The sequence below is a fragment of the Ips typographus genome, linkage group LG5, assembly GCF_016097725.1.
Source record: "Ips typographus isolate SLU linkage group LG5, UJ_Ityp_2.0, whole genome shotgun sequence".
Taxonomy (NCBI): domain Eukaryota; kingdom Metazoa; phylum Arthropoda; class Insecta; order Coleoptera; family Curculionidae; genus Ips; species Ips typographus.
Window position 1 is genome coordinate 6,082,773 of NC_138426.1, and position 17,188 is coordinate 6,099,960.

At 34.3% G+C, this 17,188-nt stretch overlaps 1 protein-coding gene and 1 pseudogene across 3 annotated transcripts in view; both read left to right on the forward strand.

Annotated features, from left to right (window-relative positions):
• The window catches only part of LOC145728887 (uncharacterized), a 30,693-nt gene that overhangs the window by 4,567 nt on the left and 8,938 nt on the right, over positions 1–17,188 (forward strand). The window contains exon 2 of one of the 3 annotated variants that reach the window (XM_081979404.1): positions 7,028–12,203. The exons of the other annotated variants lie outside the window; for them this stretch is intronic. Within the exon in view, the coding sequence (XP_081835530.1) occupies positions 7,124–8,941 (1,818 nt within the window). The 5' untranslated portion in view covers positions 7,028–7,123 and the 3' untranslated portion in view covers positions 8,942–12,203. Of the gene's footprint in view, positions 1–7,027; positions 12,204–17,188 lie in introns of those variants that run through there. 3 annotated transcript variants of the gene reach the window in all.
• LOC145729335 (uncharacterized) lies at positions 1,561–3,887 on the forward strand (annotated as a pseudogene).

The following is a 17,188-nucleotide window of genomic DNA, read 5'->3' on the forward strand; positions in this document are numbered from 1 at the left end:
CACATTCCGTCAAAGTGATTTATCGGTAACAATGAGTTCGAGCGACGAAAATGATGTGAGTTGTCCTTCTAATCCACCCCACAGCAGTCGTCGAAAAAATATCGTCTATATTTCGAGCCAAAAGTACTTTTGCCGCTTTTACATGATTGCAGCGTTCGGCTTCGCCTCAAGCTGCAAATTTCATGTGCAAGCGGCAAATATATACTTTCCGCTCTTAATATAGAATATACTATTCTACTGCATCTCCATAGGTTTGTGTACAAAAAAAATCCGATAACGCCGCCATTAAAAGTAACATTCTAGGCTTTCTTGTAAAGAAGGCGGTGGAAAAGCTGGTTCTGTGATTCCTGGTTGGAAACCAGACAGTGGTGGTAGCCGCTTTACGTTTCCCAACCCTTCTAAAAACCCTCTCCACTTTGGTTTGTGCGCAAATTAAGGTATTTTCTCAATATTTATATAGCATACCTAATTTAGGTGTTACTAAGATTTTTTTAATTAAAACAAGAATGTTAATCAAGATGTCAATATTATGTTGCAGTATCCTCTGCTATCTTTATTTATTTTCTGTTATTTTACCAAATAAATTTATATCTATCATTAGTTGCTACATATGTGACAGAAAATGCAGTCAATGTCTCTGAAAGTATGATTTTGTAACTTTTATACGTCGATGCTATAGATCTGTGTTGATTTACCTTATATTTATTTAACGCTAAGATCGACATCGACGTAAGAAAGTCGCAAAATCATACCATAAATTTAACGTCATAAATTATAAAGAGAACCGTTTAAATTTCCCGCCACATTATAAATCCCTTACCAGCCAGTAGATGGCTCTTCAATCAATATGGGTGGTGCTGGAGCCATCTAGCGGCGATAAATTCTTTAAAGAACTGGCAAAACAGTGACACCGCTTAGTATTGCAGATTTAGTTCTATTTACGTTAGGTTTTCTATGATTTGTCAGGATTATAAACATTTCTTATGGAGTACAATCGAAGTAAAATGTGGCAATCAACTCACATATTAATGAGCGATTTATAATTCTGAGTTCTTTTTCGATTATTAATCGCTTTCATTAAAACACTCGTTAGTTAAATAACTATTTCAGTGCTTGAAGAAGCCAGAATTAAATTAATTTAATTAATAGAGGTATTTATTTTAAATAACTCACATAAATCAATCACACAGTATTTCAAAAATCACGTTTCTATTATCTCAGAAATTACGACATAATTTTTAATGGGTCCAACACGATAAAACTTTTTATTTACTAACTGACATACAACTGACAAAATTACTCCACACCACACCACACATTTTTCTACCTCAAAGGTCTCCCTTGCTGGCATAATCCAACAATTTTGAATTGACTTGTTCAGATATCGTTCGCGATGGATGTTATTTTGTTTGTTAAATTTAGAATTTGATTTTTTTGTGCCTGTACGGTTAATTTAATTGTAAAACTTTCTTAATAAATATCAATACTGTCGGTTTAGCCGTTTAGACGCAAAACTCCTCTAAAATCCCGAATATTTTAATCTCTCGCCGCACGGTAACAATGGCCGGTAATCATAGCAAAGAAATGTTATTTCATCTCTTTGCCAAACTTGTTAATTTAGCAATAATTTTGAACTATTACTCACATAAAGCAAATAAGATGAAACCGAAAAATGATAAAGATACTTTTGTAGACGCTAGTGCGGATAAATCTCCAAAATTCGTCGCACCATAACCTCAAATCAGTACCTCGTCTCAACACGAATTTGCGTTCCAGCTAAGATTTTCAAACAAACGTGGTTTCTAACATGAGTGTTGTTGATAAAAACCACCAAATAATCATCTTCAGGCCTCTAAGTAGAACTTGAACAAAATTGGAGTGTTGATAACTGAAAAATCATGGAACTCATATGAAATATGAATCACTCATGAATCATTGTTTTTTTCAATAAAGTGAGAAGTAGCTATAAGCCATAAACTAACTATTAAATCCAGCTAACTTCTTCACTTCTCTCTTCTCAGGTTTGTAAACAATAGAGTGGACTGTGGCCTGATTAGGAATGGACAAAATGTGCTTCTTTTTTAGTTATACTCACTCTTCTACATACCCAATGATTTTAAATAAAAACGATGTTTGCATTTATTGATTCACACAACTATTTCCTTAATTACTTTCTGATTGGATAAGTGATGTTTCAAATCAGGTATGTAAACAATAATGAGCTAACAGTATGAGGCTTTATTTGTAAGAGCAAAATAAACTCAAATTCAATTGGCAAATTCAAAGTGGCTCAACATTTAAATAATTCATGGCTACTTTTCATTTCAGCCACTTGAAACAGGTGACGAAAGAAACTTGGTTTAAGCAGGTAACCATTAAACACCTAGCTGAACATAACAGAGCACCTAGTGATTCGTTACACTTAGCTATAAGGCCATCTTCAAGTTTGGCTCAAAACATTCACTAATAATTAATTATAAGCTGTCTGCTTAGGGTACCCATTCTCACTACTGTTATAGGAAGATTTCTTGTAGGTAAAGAGAAAAGCAACAAAATCATCAATACTACCCGTTCACGAGCCACCATCATACCATGTGACCTCTTAAGAAACCTATCCTTGTAAATCTGAGTGGGCTTTCACACCTGAAAGCAGGAAGCATGCTACTTCTTTTAAAACCTGTATTAATTAATAGTCGGTTTCATACGGGAAAGCATCGCAAAAATGCGACGTAGCAACATGCGACGTGCTACTCGAATGTAAAGCAAGTTCTATAATTTGCGGCATCCCAATTGATTATTCCAATGTATATGATAGAGCATCACAGGCTTTAAAAGTGAGTACTGCTACCCTAAGCCGAATGAAAAAGGCTGGAATTCAAGCTGACGACTCCTATTTCACCAACATTTCTAAGAAAATGTCGGTCAGTAAAACCAAAATAACCGCTTTTATGAAAAACAAAGAAGCATTTTAACGCTTCTATTTTTATTTTGCGAAGATGGTGTGAAAACATTGGTTTTAAATGGAAAAAGACTAGTAACCGCCAATATTTGATGAAACTTCCAGACATCCAAATGAAGCGAATGAAATTTTTGAGGGAGTATACAAAAAACCAGGAAGCGTCGAATGGATTAACACCTGTTTTTTTGGATGAATCGTGGATTTATAGCAAAGGTTCCTTTCGATGTAGCTGGCAAAATGACACGATGTTTACAAGTTCTACTATACTCAAGGTAATTTAATAAAGTAAGATTCCACATCAATACAATGAACTTACTTCTACTACTATTTCAGGTGATCATTAAGTAATTCACGCAGGAAATGAAAATGGGTTCATTAATGGTGCGAGTTTGGTTTTTAAAAGCGGGTCGAAAAAAGCGACTAATGACAACATGAATCAAAAAAAGTTGAAAATTGGTTAAAAAATCAACTTATCCCAAATTTATCGGAAAAATCATTTATAATAATGGACAATAGTAGTTACCATTCTGGACTATTAGAAGAAATTTCTGAGAAATCTTGGACAAAACACAAAATTAATTATCTGGTTAAGGAAACAAAATTACGATTATGAAGAAAACGAGATGAAAGATGAAATTTGGACTTTAGTTTGTTCAAAATTGATTCCATAAAAAAAATTTTACCTGGATGAATATGTAAAATCTTTTACCCACAAAATTTTAAGATGACCACCATATCATTGCCAATACAATCCTATAGAGTTGGTCTGGTCCGAATGCAAGAAAAAATATGATAAACATATGATAAGTTTACAAAGGACAGCAGTAGAAGTATTGACAACTTGGGAAAGGATTTTAAAAGGAATACCAGCAGATTGGAACATTGGAAGAACTACATTCAACATGTCAACAAGCTAATAAACCATTCGTGGAACACCATAAAATACCGTTATGTTTCAGACATTGAACCAACTCATTATCACTGAAGCCAATAATGATCCAGATTCTCATTAAGTGACTCCGAGAATGAAGATAATCCCATTTAGCAACCCACTCATGTATCTTCTTAATTCTTTATTTTAGTAACAATAATTTGCCATATTTTAATAGACCAAATATTTCCGGTTACTAGTCTTTTTCTATTTAAAACCAGTGTTTTTACACCATGTTAGCAATGAGTTAATTGTTTTCGCAAATTTGCAATTATTACATATTCTTTTTTAGCATACATTGAATAGAGTTGATCTCTTATTTTGTCTTTCATAATTGCAGTTAATTTGGTTTTACTGAGCAACATTCCCGCCGTTTTAATTCAGCACTGGTAGGATTAATTACTTTCAAAGTTCTGATGTGCTGGAGTATTCAATCGGGATGCCACTTGATACATCTTGATCTACATTCTTTTTGTTCTCGAAAAAACACACATTTAGAATTAGTACTAGTTTGTAAATTTTGTGGTTTATTTTGTAATTTTACTAGTTTAGCACATTGAATTTTGCCGTTGTGTATTAAATAAGCATATGTATGCATATAGTAAATTTCTTTATCTACTCCTAGCATGGTAATCATCCATTACATAGCTCATTTTGAGTTACGTAATGAGCGATTTTACCGCACTAGTGCGATAATAATCGATTTTATCGCACTAGTGCGATAAAACAACTTTAAATGAAAATTTCTGCTGTAATTGTTTATTGAATTTAAACATAACTTTGATACATTTTTTCATATTTCTCCTTTGACTTGGCAGGCAACAAGCCAGATACCACGTTTGCGGCAGCTTCTTCAATATCTGACGGAAGTTCTTCAGACATGTTCATAACGAAATGCACTTTTAAAAATTTGTGACTGACACTGTTAAATTGTCGCTTAAGTGATATGTGGAAACAAATGGCCACCATAGCAACAACACCAAAACAGTACAGCGTAAATGACAAGATTTAAGGGTAACAAATAACTACCCGTAGCAAGCATATACGAGACGTTCCTAAATAGTTCACATTGCACAAAATATGAATTTTCTTCTTACTTTACGCTGCTTCTGATGGTCGTAGATAAAATGTTGTACATCACCCGTGGGGTATGGCAAATTAACGTACTCGTGTGATCACCACAACTCGGTCTACGACCTCGTCGTGGCAACACTCCCACTCGTGACTATAAAAATGCTCATACCCCATTAGTAATGTAAATAACTATTACATGTATGCATTCTTTTTCCTAAGATTAAGTTGGTAATGTTGGTATGTCAAATTACAATTTTAGCTTTATTGTGCAAAGCACAATAACACAGCACAAAATCAATGTACATTAATAATATATTATGTTATTAGGAGTAGAAGAGATCTTTAAGTGAGTGCAAGCACGCCTATTCGCTGAATGAATGATGATTAAACTGAAACTCCCATGATCATGTGATTTTCAAGGCACTTCATATCATCAGTCACTTCCGAACGCACTAATTTTTCAAAGCATTGGTAGGTTAAAATTTGTGATCTAATTCCAGACATGCGTGTGTTTTTTCACCTGCTTGACGTCATTCTCGATGGGTAAAATTTTGACTTTAGCTGTTGAGATACAATAAGGGTACAACAATAAGTAGCAACGGCCAGGTCGCTGCAACCAAATATCATTATTGGTCGCAGTCGGTAATACGTGTTGCTATAATGATATTTATGGTCGCAACGACCTGGCTGTTGCGACCTAGTCGCTCAGTGCGTTTACGCCCTAAACGTGTATTCTTTCTACGACATAGTAAGATATTCTATTTAGTATCATTTCTCAACAGATGCTTGGTCATAAATGAAGACGCGCTTTGGTGCTATGCTACTTTGGTAGGAAAGTAAATCGGAAAAATGCAGTTTACGACCTGCTTCCTGCTTCCAGGCAGCAAGTCGCAGGTCGCATGCTACTTAGGTGTGAAAGCTACTTTTTTGTTCCAAAAAATCCTTTTTATTTACATACAACATATGTACAACAAACTAAACCTTTATATTGTGTTGAACTTAAAACACACTGTAAACAAGAACAAAAAAAACACAACACAATAAAACTTAAGGGGATCGGTAAAGACTTTACGTTTTTCGATCGCAATGCCTGGCCTACGTGTAGAGTAGTTATTTTCCTAACAAGTGAGGAAAGCAATACTTTTCCGAACTTGTAGTTCCGCTCCGCTACGCGTTGGTCGGCGGCAGCAACGAATTTTTGTTCGACAACCCTAGTAACTAATGCTATTTTTTGATTCTGTTGCTTAATCTGGTGAGTTTTTGTTCTAATCAGTATCTCTCTAAATATTGCAGTTTTCGTTCCAATCTTACTTTCTTGAGAACTATCTAACGATGAAATTTTAAAAATTTTCAACAAATATAAAGTTTGGGTATTTTTTTGAAAATTTTGAATATACCATTATAAGTTAAAACTCAAAAAAATAAGATAAGAACACGTAAACCGTTTTGCTCTATCTTCAACCTGATACAGCCTTCCAAATAGTAAAAATACCAATCTTGGGAATATCTCGAAAACGACAACATTTAGAAAAAAAATTATTAGAACAAAAACTGTTAGTTGTGTTAGATTAACCAACAGAATCATGAAATAGCATCAGTTACTAGGGTTGTCGAACAAAAATCCGTTTAAGGCCAAAAATATGCAACTTTCTTCCCATTTAACCAAATCTGAAGGGGTACTATGTAACTTAATAGGGATAGAAATACAGATTTAAACAAGACAGACTTTTAGTAAAATATGCAAGTCAACGTGTGATAAAGAAAGAAATTACTTTTCTATTCCCTTACATAGTTCTACTGCTGTATCTCTAACCATTTTCAAGATTTCCATAGTAGCCCTCCTTATCCTACGTATACTCTAACTAATATTGTGCGTGCTCCGCTTTGTAAGTTAAATGTAACTAAAAAATCACCCGGTTTACTTAAAGTATACCTCTGTTTTTAATGAGCTATTTTTCCAAATCCGATCCGATCAAAATCTTCAGAGCTCAGCACAATAATCGCCTCTTTCTACTCCTACTAACATAATACTTATACTATTTTTATTCTGCTTTTTATTTCAGGAACAATTTGTAATTTCCACCAACACCAACAAACCTACAGGTATTCCTACGAACGGTGTTTCCGGCAACTTGACACTAAACTAGTAATTGCAATCCATGTCATTGAACACAATGAACGATGAACCAAAACCCGAATACAAGTGCGCAGAGGAGCACCAAAAAAGTCCTCAAAGAGAAATCGTCGTATCCCCTCAATTACCAGACGCCACTTGCAAGACGGATAGTCGTCAGACTGGAAGAAAATATTATTGCAAGTACTGTAATGAACATTTTCGTTCCCAATCTGACATCAACGATCATTTAAAAACTGCTATAGAATGTGAATACAGTTGCCATCGATGTGGAAAAGTTTTCTCACGTAAACTTTTTCTTATACATCATATTACAGGTGGGCATAATTCTTCTCAACATTGTAAATGCAGAATATGTAATACACTTTTTTTAACAAAAAGTAATTGCAATACGCAAGCCAGAACTCACATTGGTAAGGATCTATTGGAATGGATCTATTGTAACAAATGTTTCACGCAATTTGTTATAATTCAGACTGGTGCTGAAAAACCATTTAAATGCAAAATTTGTAGCAGAAGTTTTGCGAGAACATCTGTTTTAACTGAATGTATCAGATATCACACTGGAGAAAAACCATTTAGATGCAGATTTTGTAGTAAAAGTTTTGCAAGAAAAATTGCTTTAACTGAATGTATCAGGAGCCACACTGGAGAAAAACCATATAAATGTCCCGTGTGTGACAAAAGTTTCTCGGTAAGACCATCGCTACTTGAACATATCGCGAGTCACCACGAAGAAAAACCATATAAATGCAACTTTTGCAAAGAAGGTTTCCAGTCAAAATCTGATTTAAGTGGACATAAAAAAAGTCACACCGGTAAAAAACCACTTAAATGCAACTTTTGTGACAAGATTTTGGCGGGAAGACTTGCATTATCTGAACATAAAAGGAGTCACATCGGTGAAAAACCATATAAATGCAAAATTTGTTATAAAAGTTTCTTGCACAAATGTGATTTAACTAGACATATGAGGACTCACACCGGAGAAAAACCATATAAGTGCGACGTTTGTGACAAAAGTTTCTCGCAAAAATCTGGATTAAATAAACATATCAGTATTCACATCGGAGAAGAACCATATAAGTGCAACGGTTGTGACAAAAGTTTTCCAAATAAATACGTTTTAAATAAACATATTAAAAAGACTCACACCGGAAAAAAACCATATAAGTGCGAATTTTGTGACAAAAGTTTCTCGTACAAAAGAGTTTTAAAAGAACATATGAGGACTCACACTGGAGAAAAGCCATATAAGTGTGAAACATGTGACAAAAGTTTCTCGTATAAAAAAGTTTTAATTGAACATATCAGGACTCACACTGGAGAAAAGCCATATAAGTGCGAAACTTGTGACAAAAGTTTCTCGTACAAAAAAGTTTTAAATGCACATATCAGGACTCACACTGGAGAAAAACCATATAAGTGCGAAACTTGTGACAAAAGTTTCTCGTATAGAAAAGTTTTAAATGAACATATCAGGACTCACACTGGAGAAAAACCATATAAGTGTGAAAGTTGTGACCAAAGTTTCTCAAAAAGATATAGTTTAAATAGACATATCAGGATTCACACCCGAGAAAAACCATATAAATGCAAAGTTTGTTATAAAAGTTTCTTGAACAAATGTGATTTAACTAGTCATATGAGATCTCACACCGGAGAAAAACCATATAAGTGCGAAGTTTGTGACAAAAGTTTCTCGATAAAATCTAATTTAACTAGACATATCAGCACTCACACTGGAGAAAAACTATATAAGTGCGAAACTTGTGACAAAAGTTTTTCGCAAAAATCTCATTTAACTAGACATATGAGGACTCACACCAAAGAAAAACCATAAAATTGTAATGTTTGTGTGTGCAAAAGTTTTTCGAAAAGTTTAGTTTCAATTGAACATATCAGGACTCACACTGTTTGAAAGCAATTTAAATGCAGCAATTGTGACAATGTTTTGAGCCAAGTTTTATTTAAAAGGTTTTACACTAAAAATTATTTAAGCGGAAATACTGTGACGAAGCATCTGAGCAAAAATAAAGAACTTTGCTCAAATGCAGACTTATGTGTAAGTATGGTAATATCGAAAACGGTAAGAGATATAGAGATTGTATAAATATGGCAAAATTAAGCATTTTCGAATTTCACACACATTTGGAACTTTCTGGAGATATCTGAAAAAACAAAATTTTGAACTATTTAAAACGAAATTAGTAATTATTTTATCAGACTATGAAGGCTTTCACAGTCGGTCAAAAAAGAAAGTTATCCGGGCTTATAAGCCGTGGTCCAATGCAATTTCTACCTTACGAAGAAATTCAATTCACAATTCACACACCACGGTTTATAAGCCCGGATACCTTACATATTTCAGTAATTATTTTATTCTTTAATTTATTTGATAAAATTACTGAAAATTAACGACGCTTTACCATTACCACATTTTTTCTCTACAATGTGGTTTTATGACTGCAAAATTGCAATACATATGGTAAATCTATCATATCATCTGGTAAATCTTCGTAATCAGAAAATAAATTGACTTTGCAAGTGTAAAAATTTAATATGGCGCTTATAAGAAATATGAATGGTAACCAAAAACCGAAACATTTGATCTCAAATAATACCTATTGCCACGTTGTAGCGAAGAAATTCATCAATTCATATAACATGTTGTAGAAGCGGAAATGTGGCGATGGTAAAGCGTCATTTAGTATTAGTTATGCCATTAACAAATAAATCAACAAAAAATAAAAACTAATTTATAATATTTCGGTTTTGTTTTTGGAAGTATAATATTTCCAGAAGTAATAAGGATTTTGCGCAATTTTGCCATAATTTAACCACCTCCTACCCTCTTACCGTTTATGAGATCGGCACACTCATGCAAGAATTTGGGGCACCCTGTATAACTTACGTAAGCATGCCATGTTGGTAATAAAACTACTTACACTACTATAAAACCTAAAATTGACAGTTGTGAAAAAGGGATATGTTTATCCGAACTTTGTCATATAATACACGGTGTTACAAATTCGAGGCATTAGCATTGCCATTTCAGATACTATAATTTATATGGCGTTAGTTAAATGAAGGCAAAGTTGCGCATTTTATTGCTAAATAATTTGATAAAAAAAAATGAAAATTTTTAATTACATTCGGAGATATCCGATAAAAACCGAAATAGTCAAATTTCTATTTTATTTTTTTGCCACTTTATTATTAATTATTTTGGAAAAAAATGGCACCTTTTGGAGGCACTTTTTTATGCTCTTCAAGAAAATAGTTTTAGTTTTCAGCTCCGACGTTTTGTTTTTTAGATACCATCATCAACTTTAAATTTTTAAGGGCCAGGGCCAGGCCTCCCAAAACTAATGATGTGCCACACTACACTTTACTAGTGTACTTAGGAATTTTTTTTTAATATGCAGTTGGAATTTTTTTTTGTTGTCATAATGAGTAGATAATTTAGTTTTATATGATTTAATAATTTAATAACACTACACATAAAGTTTAAGTTCTTTCATCAAAACTCAACCTGGAATTCAAACATGTGAGTATCTAAAAAAATAATTAATTAACTAAACATATTTTTTTTCAAATGAATGAATACCATAAAGCAACTCTTTCTCTCTTTTTCGAAGGAGCTATGAGCCTGATTATTAAATTATATCAAACTAAATTTGCTTTAACTTTTTTTTTCTTTAAAAAACTTAAACTACGTAATACACTAAGTATATTTTTTTGACATCATTAGTTTCGGAATGTCTGTAGCTACTAAAAAACGAAAAAAAAAAGTTCTGGTTTGTATTGGAAAAAATTAAGTTAATGATTTAAAAAATGTTTGAAATTAAGTTGAGCTGAAAACTGAAACTATTTTCTTGAAGAGCATAAAAAAGTGTCTCCAGAAGGTGCCATTGATTTTCCAAAACAATCATTAATAAAGTGTCGGATTTTTGTCGGATATATCCCGATGTAATGAACATTTTTTGAATTTTTTTTTAACAAATTGTTTAGCAATAAAATGCGCAACATTGCCTCTATTTAACTAAAGCTCTATCAAATATAGTTTCTGAGATAGAAATTCGAGTGGGTGCCTTGAAAGTACTTTTTACACGAATACCATACAATCTCTTTCAACCAAAGGCATTTACGAAAATTATACCTACTAATTCCACCGTTTACCACAATCGGTGTAACTTTTAAGAATCTGGTTCATTACGGTGGAAAGAATTTTAGAACGCGATTGGTATTCCTGTTCCTGATATGTCTTTGACATCTGGCATCCAGATGTTTATTGTTGAAATGTTTTATAATATCCGCATACTCTCCCTCCATCTCGCAAACAGAACAATTCCAATATCCATTTTAATTAACAGGTCATCCTCATAAGCTAGCTAAACTGTGGAACAAACCGCCAAACCATCAACCATAAACTAATTTTTGAGGTTATGATTCTAAATTTTAAGGGAAAACTTGTCAAAAGTCACTTTTTTCTTAATTTACCGACGGAACTTCTCGATCCATAAATCATAAACCGGGTACATTTATTCGGTATATGGGTAAAATTTCAGAACGGCAATGGTAGTTACAAAAAACAATATTCGAACGCTATAGGTTAAACAGGGATCTACCGGTAGAATATTCGTAAATGCCTCAAATGTCTTTCATGTTTGTGAGATTAAAGACATTTTGCTAAAATAGGTTATTTGTCAAATGACAGTATTCGAGCTGGTTTAACAAATTTTTATCAGGTATTTCGTTTATTAGCTAGTTAAGGACTACCTTAGTTTAGTCATAAGTTTAGAAAAGATGCCCCTTTGTACATACGAGTACTTGTTTCATTTATTTTTATAAAATATATCCTAAATTACAGTAAGTATCGAGTTGATCAGCATTAGTGAATGGCTTGGTCTCTACAAGTGCGTTCGCTCCTCTCTCCTCCATTAAATTGTGCTGACAGGACGTAAACAGATCTTGGACAAACAAAAACTTGAAACTTGTATAATTTTATTAAGCTTGCACCCAGTAGAGTACTATAGAAATAATACTGTTTAATAATAGGATAAACCAAATGCCATTTATTTAATAAAGTGAATTATAATTCACTTCATAGTTTCAATGAGTAGACTTTCTGTTATACGGACATATTATACGGTCAAAGTAATTTGTTTCGTGTTAATAAAATGCGAGAGAAAAAGCTCATGTGAACCTGTGCTAATCTAGTGGCGGTATACATAGAGTAATCAAAAACATGGTGGTGTGGCATTGGTTATTTTTTAAATATGATAATAATACTAATAATAATAATGATAATAAATTGCCATAAAAATGATACCCAGATCACAAAGCAACGTCACAGGTTGGTATTTGAAACACTTAAAGTAAGAATAAAATGAGCACACAGATTGATGTACAAATGACGGTACATATTTTATGTTTCACCTATACGTTATAAATACATAATACCTTGAAAACGGTGTAGGTTATAGTGTTCATACCGCTCTGAAACCTTTTATTCTTTGATTCCATTAAAACTACGTATTTCCTATCTCCTAGGTTGCTCTTGACTTTTGAGGTAATAAACTTTCATTAGCTTTAGCTGCATTCTCTTTTATATTTCATAAAATTTCGTCCAACTTTTGCCATTTTGACAGACTGACATCACAGTCACATCATTCAGGTAAAATAAACAGTAAACAACATACCGGTAAAGGTATACCTTAATTTTCAATGCCAGGAACGGTAAATAATTGCTGAATTATGTTTTCAGATCTATGTTTACAACATATAATGAAATAAGGTCAACGTAGCCCAAAGGCGGGCATATGTCAAGATCTTACTACCTACCTACCGGCTAGTGTAGTATTCTTATAGCTTATAAATAGATTTCTTTACCTGGTTAAGGTTGGACATACTACTAGAATTGTGCAATTTTATGCATGTATAAAAGGGACTTTGTTCATAAAGCGAAAGTCTGTGTTTTGGCGTACTATAGTCTAATGTTCTGGTACCAGATCTACTGGAAGGTGCATAATCACTAAACACTGATCAATGCTGCTTCCGACAGCTATCTCTGGCATGCGTACCCAAAATTATTTTGACTACTCTCTTTTGGACAGAGAAGATTTTAGCGTAACTAGCACTATGTCCGAAAGGAATTACTCCATATCTCAAGTGAGATTCAAAGTTACCATGGTATATCATTTTTTTGGTATGCATGCTGATGTATTTGCTGAGAATTCTAAAACTATAACATATTTTATTAAGCTTGGCTGAGACATTTTCAATATGAGGGTGAGGCAACTAGATTGCTCTGCAACGTAACGCCCAAGATCTTAACAGTAATCTTTACTTCTAGGTTTTGATCCGCTTTGCACACAAGTTTGAATTCTCAACATTAACCTTCGATCTACTTGTATAAAAGATCAGTGCATTTGTTTTTTTGGTATTAACTGCTAGCTTCTTCTTAGCAAACCACCTGTTGGCGCGCTGGTCCAAACTCGCTGCATTGTTCTTAAAAGTATTTAGGCATTTTTTCATCAAAAACCTGGTGTCATCAACATATTCAATAAAACTAGCATTCACGTAGGTCACTAAATCACATCACTTTTGAAGGAAGTATTTGGCCTCTTTGTGGTTGTCCCTGTACATTAAGGAAACTTATCTTCAAAGATTTGACAGGCCTTCGTTGTCCACTGTTTCCATCGGCTTAAGATAGGTGATTTGGTCGTCCCCATTAAATATTTGCGAGCAAAACCATTGTATTTTTAAAGAACTTTAAAGGGGCTGTGGTAACTGATAAAGTATCTTTACCACGATTTCTTTTTATCTTCTATGTATTCTGTCGGTAGTAACTCAAAATTATTACTAAATAAACTTGTTTTGAATGTTTTGATTACAGAATGAGGGACGGCGATTTGTTATGATTTTGAAAGATTGGTAGCACTGCCGGATGTGCATTTTTTTTAACGACCGCTTGGCGCAAAGTTTTAAATTTCCGAATTTTAGTGCCGTTTTGCGTCTTAATGGTCAAACCTACGGTATTTAAAATACAAGTTGATAGTGGAACAAATCTGATACCGGGACAAATTGTTGGATTGTACTTAAAGCACTGAAGTGAGAGTTGAACAATTCAGATATTCTTCCAGGGTCTGATATTACGCTGGTATTGTCAACGAGAGTCAACTCGCGCTGTTGCTTAACTTTATTAGGAAGTTTATTAAAAATATTCCAAGCTGATTTACTCTAGTACTACTCGAGTTTGATACTTTTGACTGCTTAATCCACCTCGATCTTCTCTCAAAGCTTGAGAGGTACGGAGTAAGAGGACTTGCTTTGTCGTGGGTGGACTCGTATCTTCAAGAACGGCCACAGTGCGTTAGGCTCCGGGGCTGTAAATATTCCAAGTTGATTATTTGGGCGTTCTTCAAGGTAGCGTATTGTATATTGATTATCTACTTAAATGTTGCCTAAAAAATTACCAACATGACACTAATCTTGTAATAAGTAGTGGAAGCTTGGCAGAACTTGTATCGCTGAAGATTATTACTATTCTTTAAAATCATGGTTTTCCAGAAATAAGGTAATTCTAAACGCTGAAAAAATCTCTTTGTATTGTGTATAGAACCCAACAAATTTAAATGCACGTTTCCTCTGAGGTGAGGTTCGGTGACGATTTATTGGCTGTGGTTGAGGAGGCCAGACTTCCTGGTGTCCAGATAGATTCCTCACTTAAAAGTTGAACACTGCATATTAAGCTCTGATAACTGTGGTCTTGACTATGAAGCATCGGTAGTAGTATACTATATAGCAATTTCATTTTGATGCTTCGATATGGAATTGCGTTTTGGGGTAATGCCAGCAATTTGGAGCAACCTTTTGTTATCCAAAAGAAAGCTTTAAGAGTAATTTTAAATCTGTCATTTAGACAGTCATGTAGGGGAGTTTTTCGTCAGCATGGGTTTTTGACTGTTCCAGCCATATATGTGCTCGAGTGTCTAATGTTCCTGAAGAAACATCCTAGAAATTTTTCTTTATCCGCCATTACACATAATCACGGTGCTCGCAATAAATACCGCTTGTACAATTGTCCTACGCATCGATTGACATTGACTGATACAAACTGCATGAACTCAATGATAACCATATAAAATAAACTGCCTGCAAGGATAAAGGAAATTATTGATTGATTGATCAAAAGTTACTAAAAATCGGTGCGAGTTCGAGAAATGTTGACTTCCAAGAAAACGCGAAAAGTTAGCCATAGGAAACCTCAATAATTTTCGATAGATAATTGAATTTGGTATCTACTTTAACCAATGAGTAAAAAGAACAAGTATCAGGAGGTAACAATAATACAAATTATAACCCGTTTGTGCATTAAGCGAGGGGGACGGAAGTCCACCATCTTTGATTGCGCATTCGCCTACTGCGCAGTTGAATTGACGCAAAGTCATTGAAAGTTTGGAGTTTCAAACCCGCAAAAATTTGTTGTTTGTATTTGTTGTAGTATAGTGTTAGTTTGTTTTGTTTGTTTGTGATTCTTTAACAGTTGAGTTTTTGCAAATTTAAATTAAGTTGTACAGTGGACAAGATTAAATTTAGATTTTCGTACGCGTAGCGACCAAGAACGGCCGCCATATTACTCCCCCCCCTCCCCGTTGTTTCTGTCACCCACTTTGTTTGCTATTGCTCCTTCCTGCTATGTTTACATTTTTTTTATTCATTGACTTTAACCATAAAATAGGTGTTGTTCAATTTGATTTTGACAAGTTATTAATGTTTAAAGGTTGCAATTATTAGGTGAAAATTTTGAGACATCCTGTATGAGCTAGACAATTTCTCACCCATGAAGCTTGATCATTTAGCAGTTCTTGAGCCCATTTTGATTAATAAAAATCAAACATAGGTTGAGTGATTAAATCTTAAAATTTGTTCTAAATTTTTACAAAATAACGAATATCTGAGAAACTGTAAAATTTAGACGTATCAAACCTCAATATGTAAATATTGTTACGGTTTGGGCCTACTATGCTCGATACTTCTGAACGAGCGCTCGCTTCGGGATGAAACCGATGCGCCGCAATATCTGGCCGGGCGCGTGTTAAAGTAGGCCACAGTTACGAAGCGCCACACCTGGAAGAATCTTTGATATTCGAGGCAAATCGCGAAGCGTTTCGCGGTCATTCTAGAACGTGGTTTGCGAATATAAAAGAAGCGGTGTCGACCGCGGGAGTAGTGAATTTGGGAACGCGGTAAGGTTTAAATAGCGGAATAGTTGTAGAATTGTAGTAGTGTTTTTAATAGCTGACTGATGAGTTAATTATTGTACGGAGTGTTTTGAAGTGTAAATAAATTTATTAATTGTTGAGTTAAACTGACTTTGTGTGAACCCACGGGAAAATCGTAACAATTGGTGTCAGAAGTGTGATCAGACTTTAGTGCGACGTGAATTGGAACTAAACTTCGGGTTAGAGACTTGTGTTGTGTGTTCAGAACCGGACTAGAGATTTTCGGAACAGTGGTGTGTTAAATTTATTTTATGCCAATAACAAGACGTCAAAGTGCAAACATGGAGGCCCAACTTGCAGCCATTATGGCAATGCTTGAAAAACAAGAAGAGATTCGACAACGAGACAAATAAGAACAAGAAAGAATTCGACAACAAGGCAAGGAAGAACAAGAAAGAATTCGACAACAAGACAAAGAAGAACAAGAAAGAATGAGACAACAACAGACAGAGAGCGGCAAGAAAAGCGTAACGTAGAAATATTGGACGTTCTAGCGGGGACCAAGACAGAAATCCAAGAGTCTGTAACCCATAGTCTCAAAAAGATGGAGTATGATATTCAGGTAAAATTTAATGATGTTCGGGAGGACATTAATAAAATTCAGAATGATGTTCGGGAGGACATTAATGATGTTCGGGAGGACATTAATAAAATTCAGAATGATGTCGAGATAAAGCCACGCGACTTAGAGCGGAAAATCGACAGCAGAGGAGTCAGCTCTACAGTGATCACCGGAAACGGGCTCAACAAGATCAAGCCTCCCACATACGACGGTCAAACTTCATGGGCAACGTACCAAC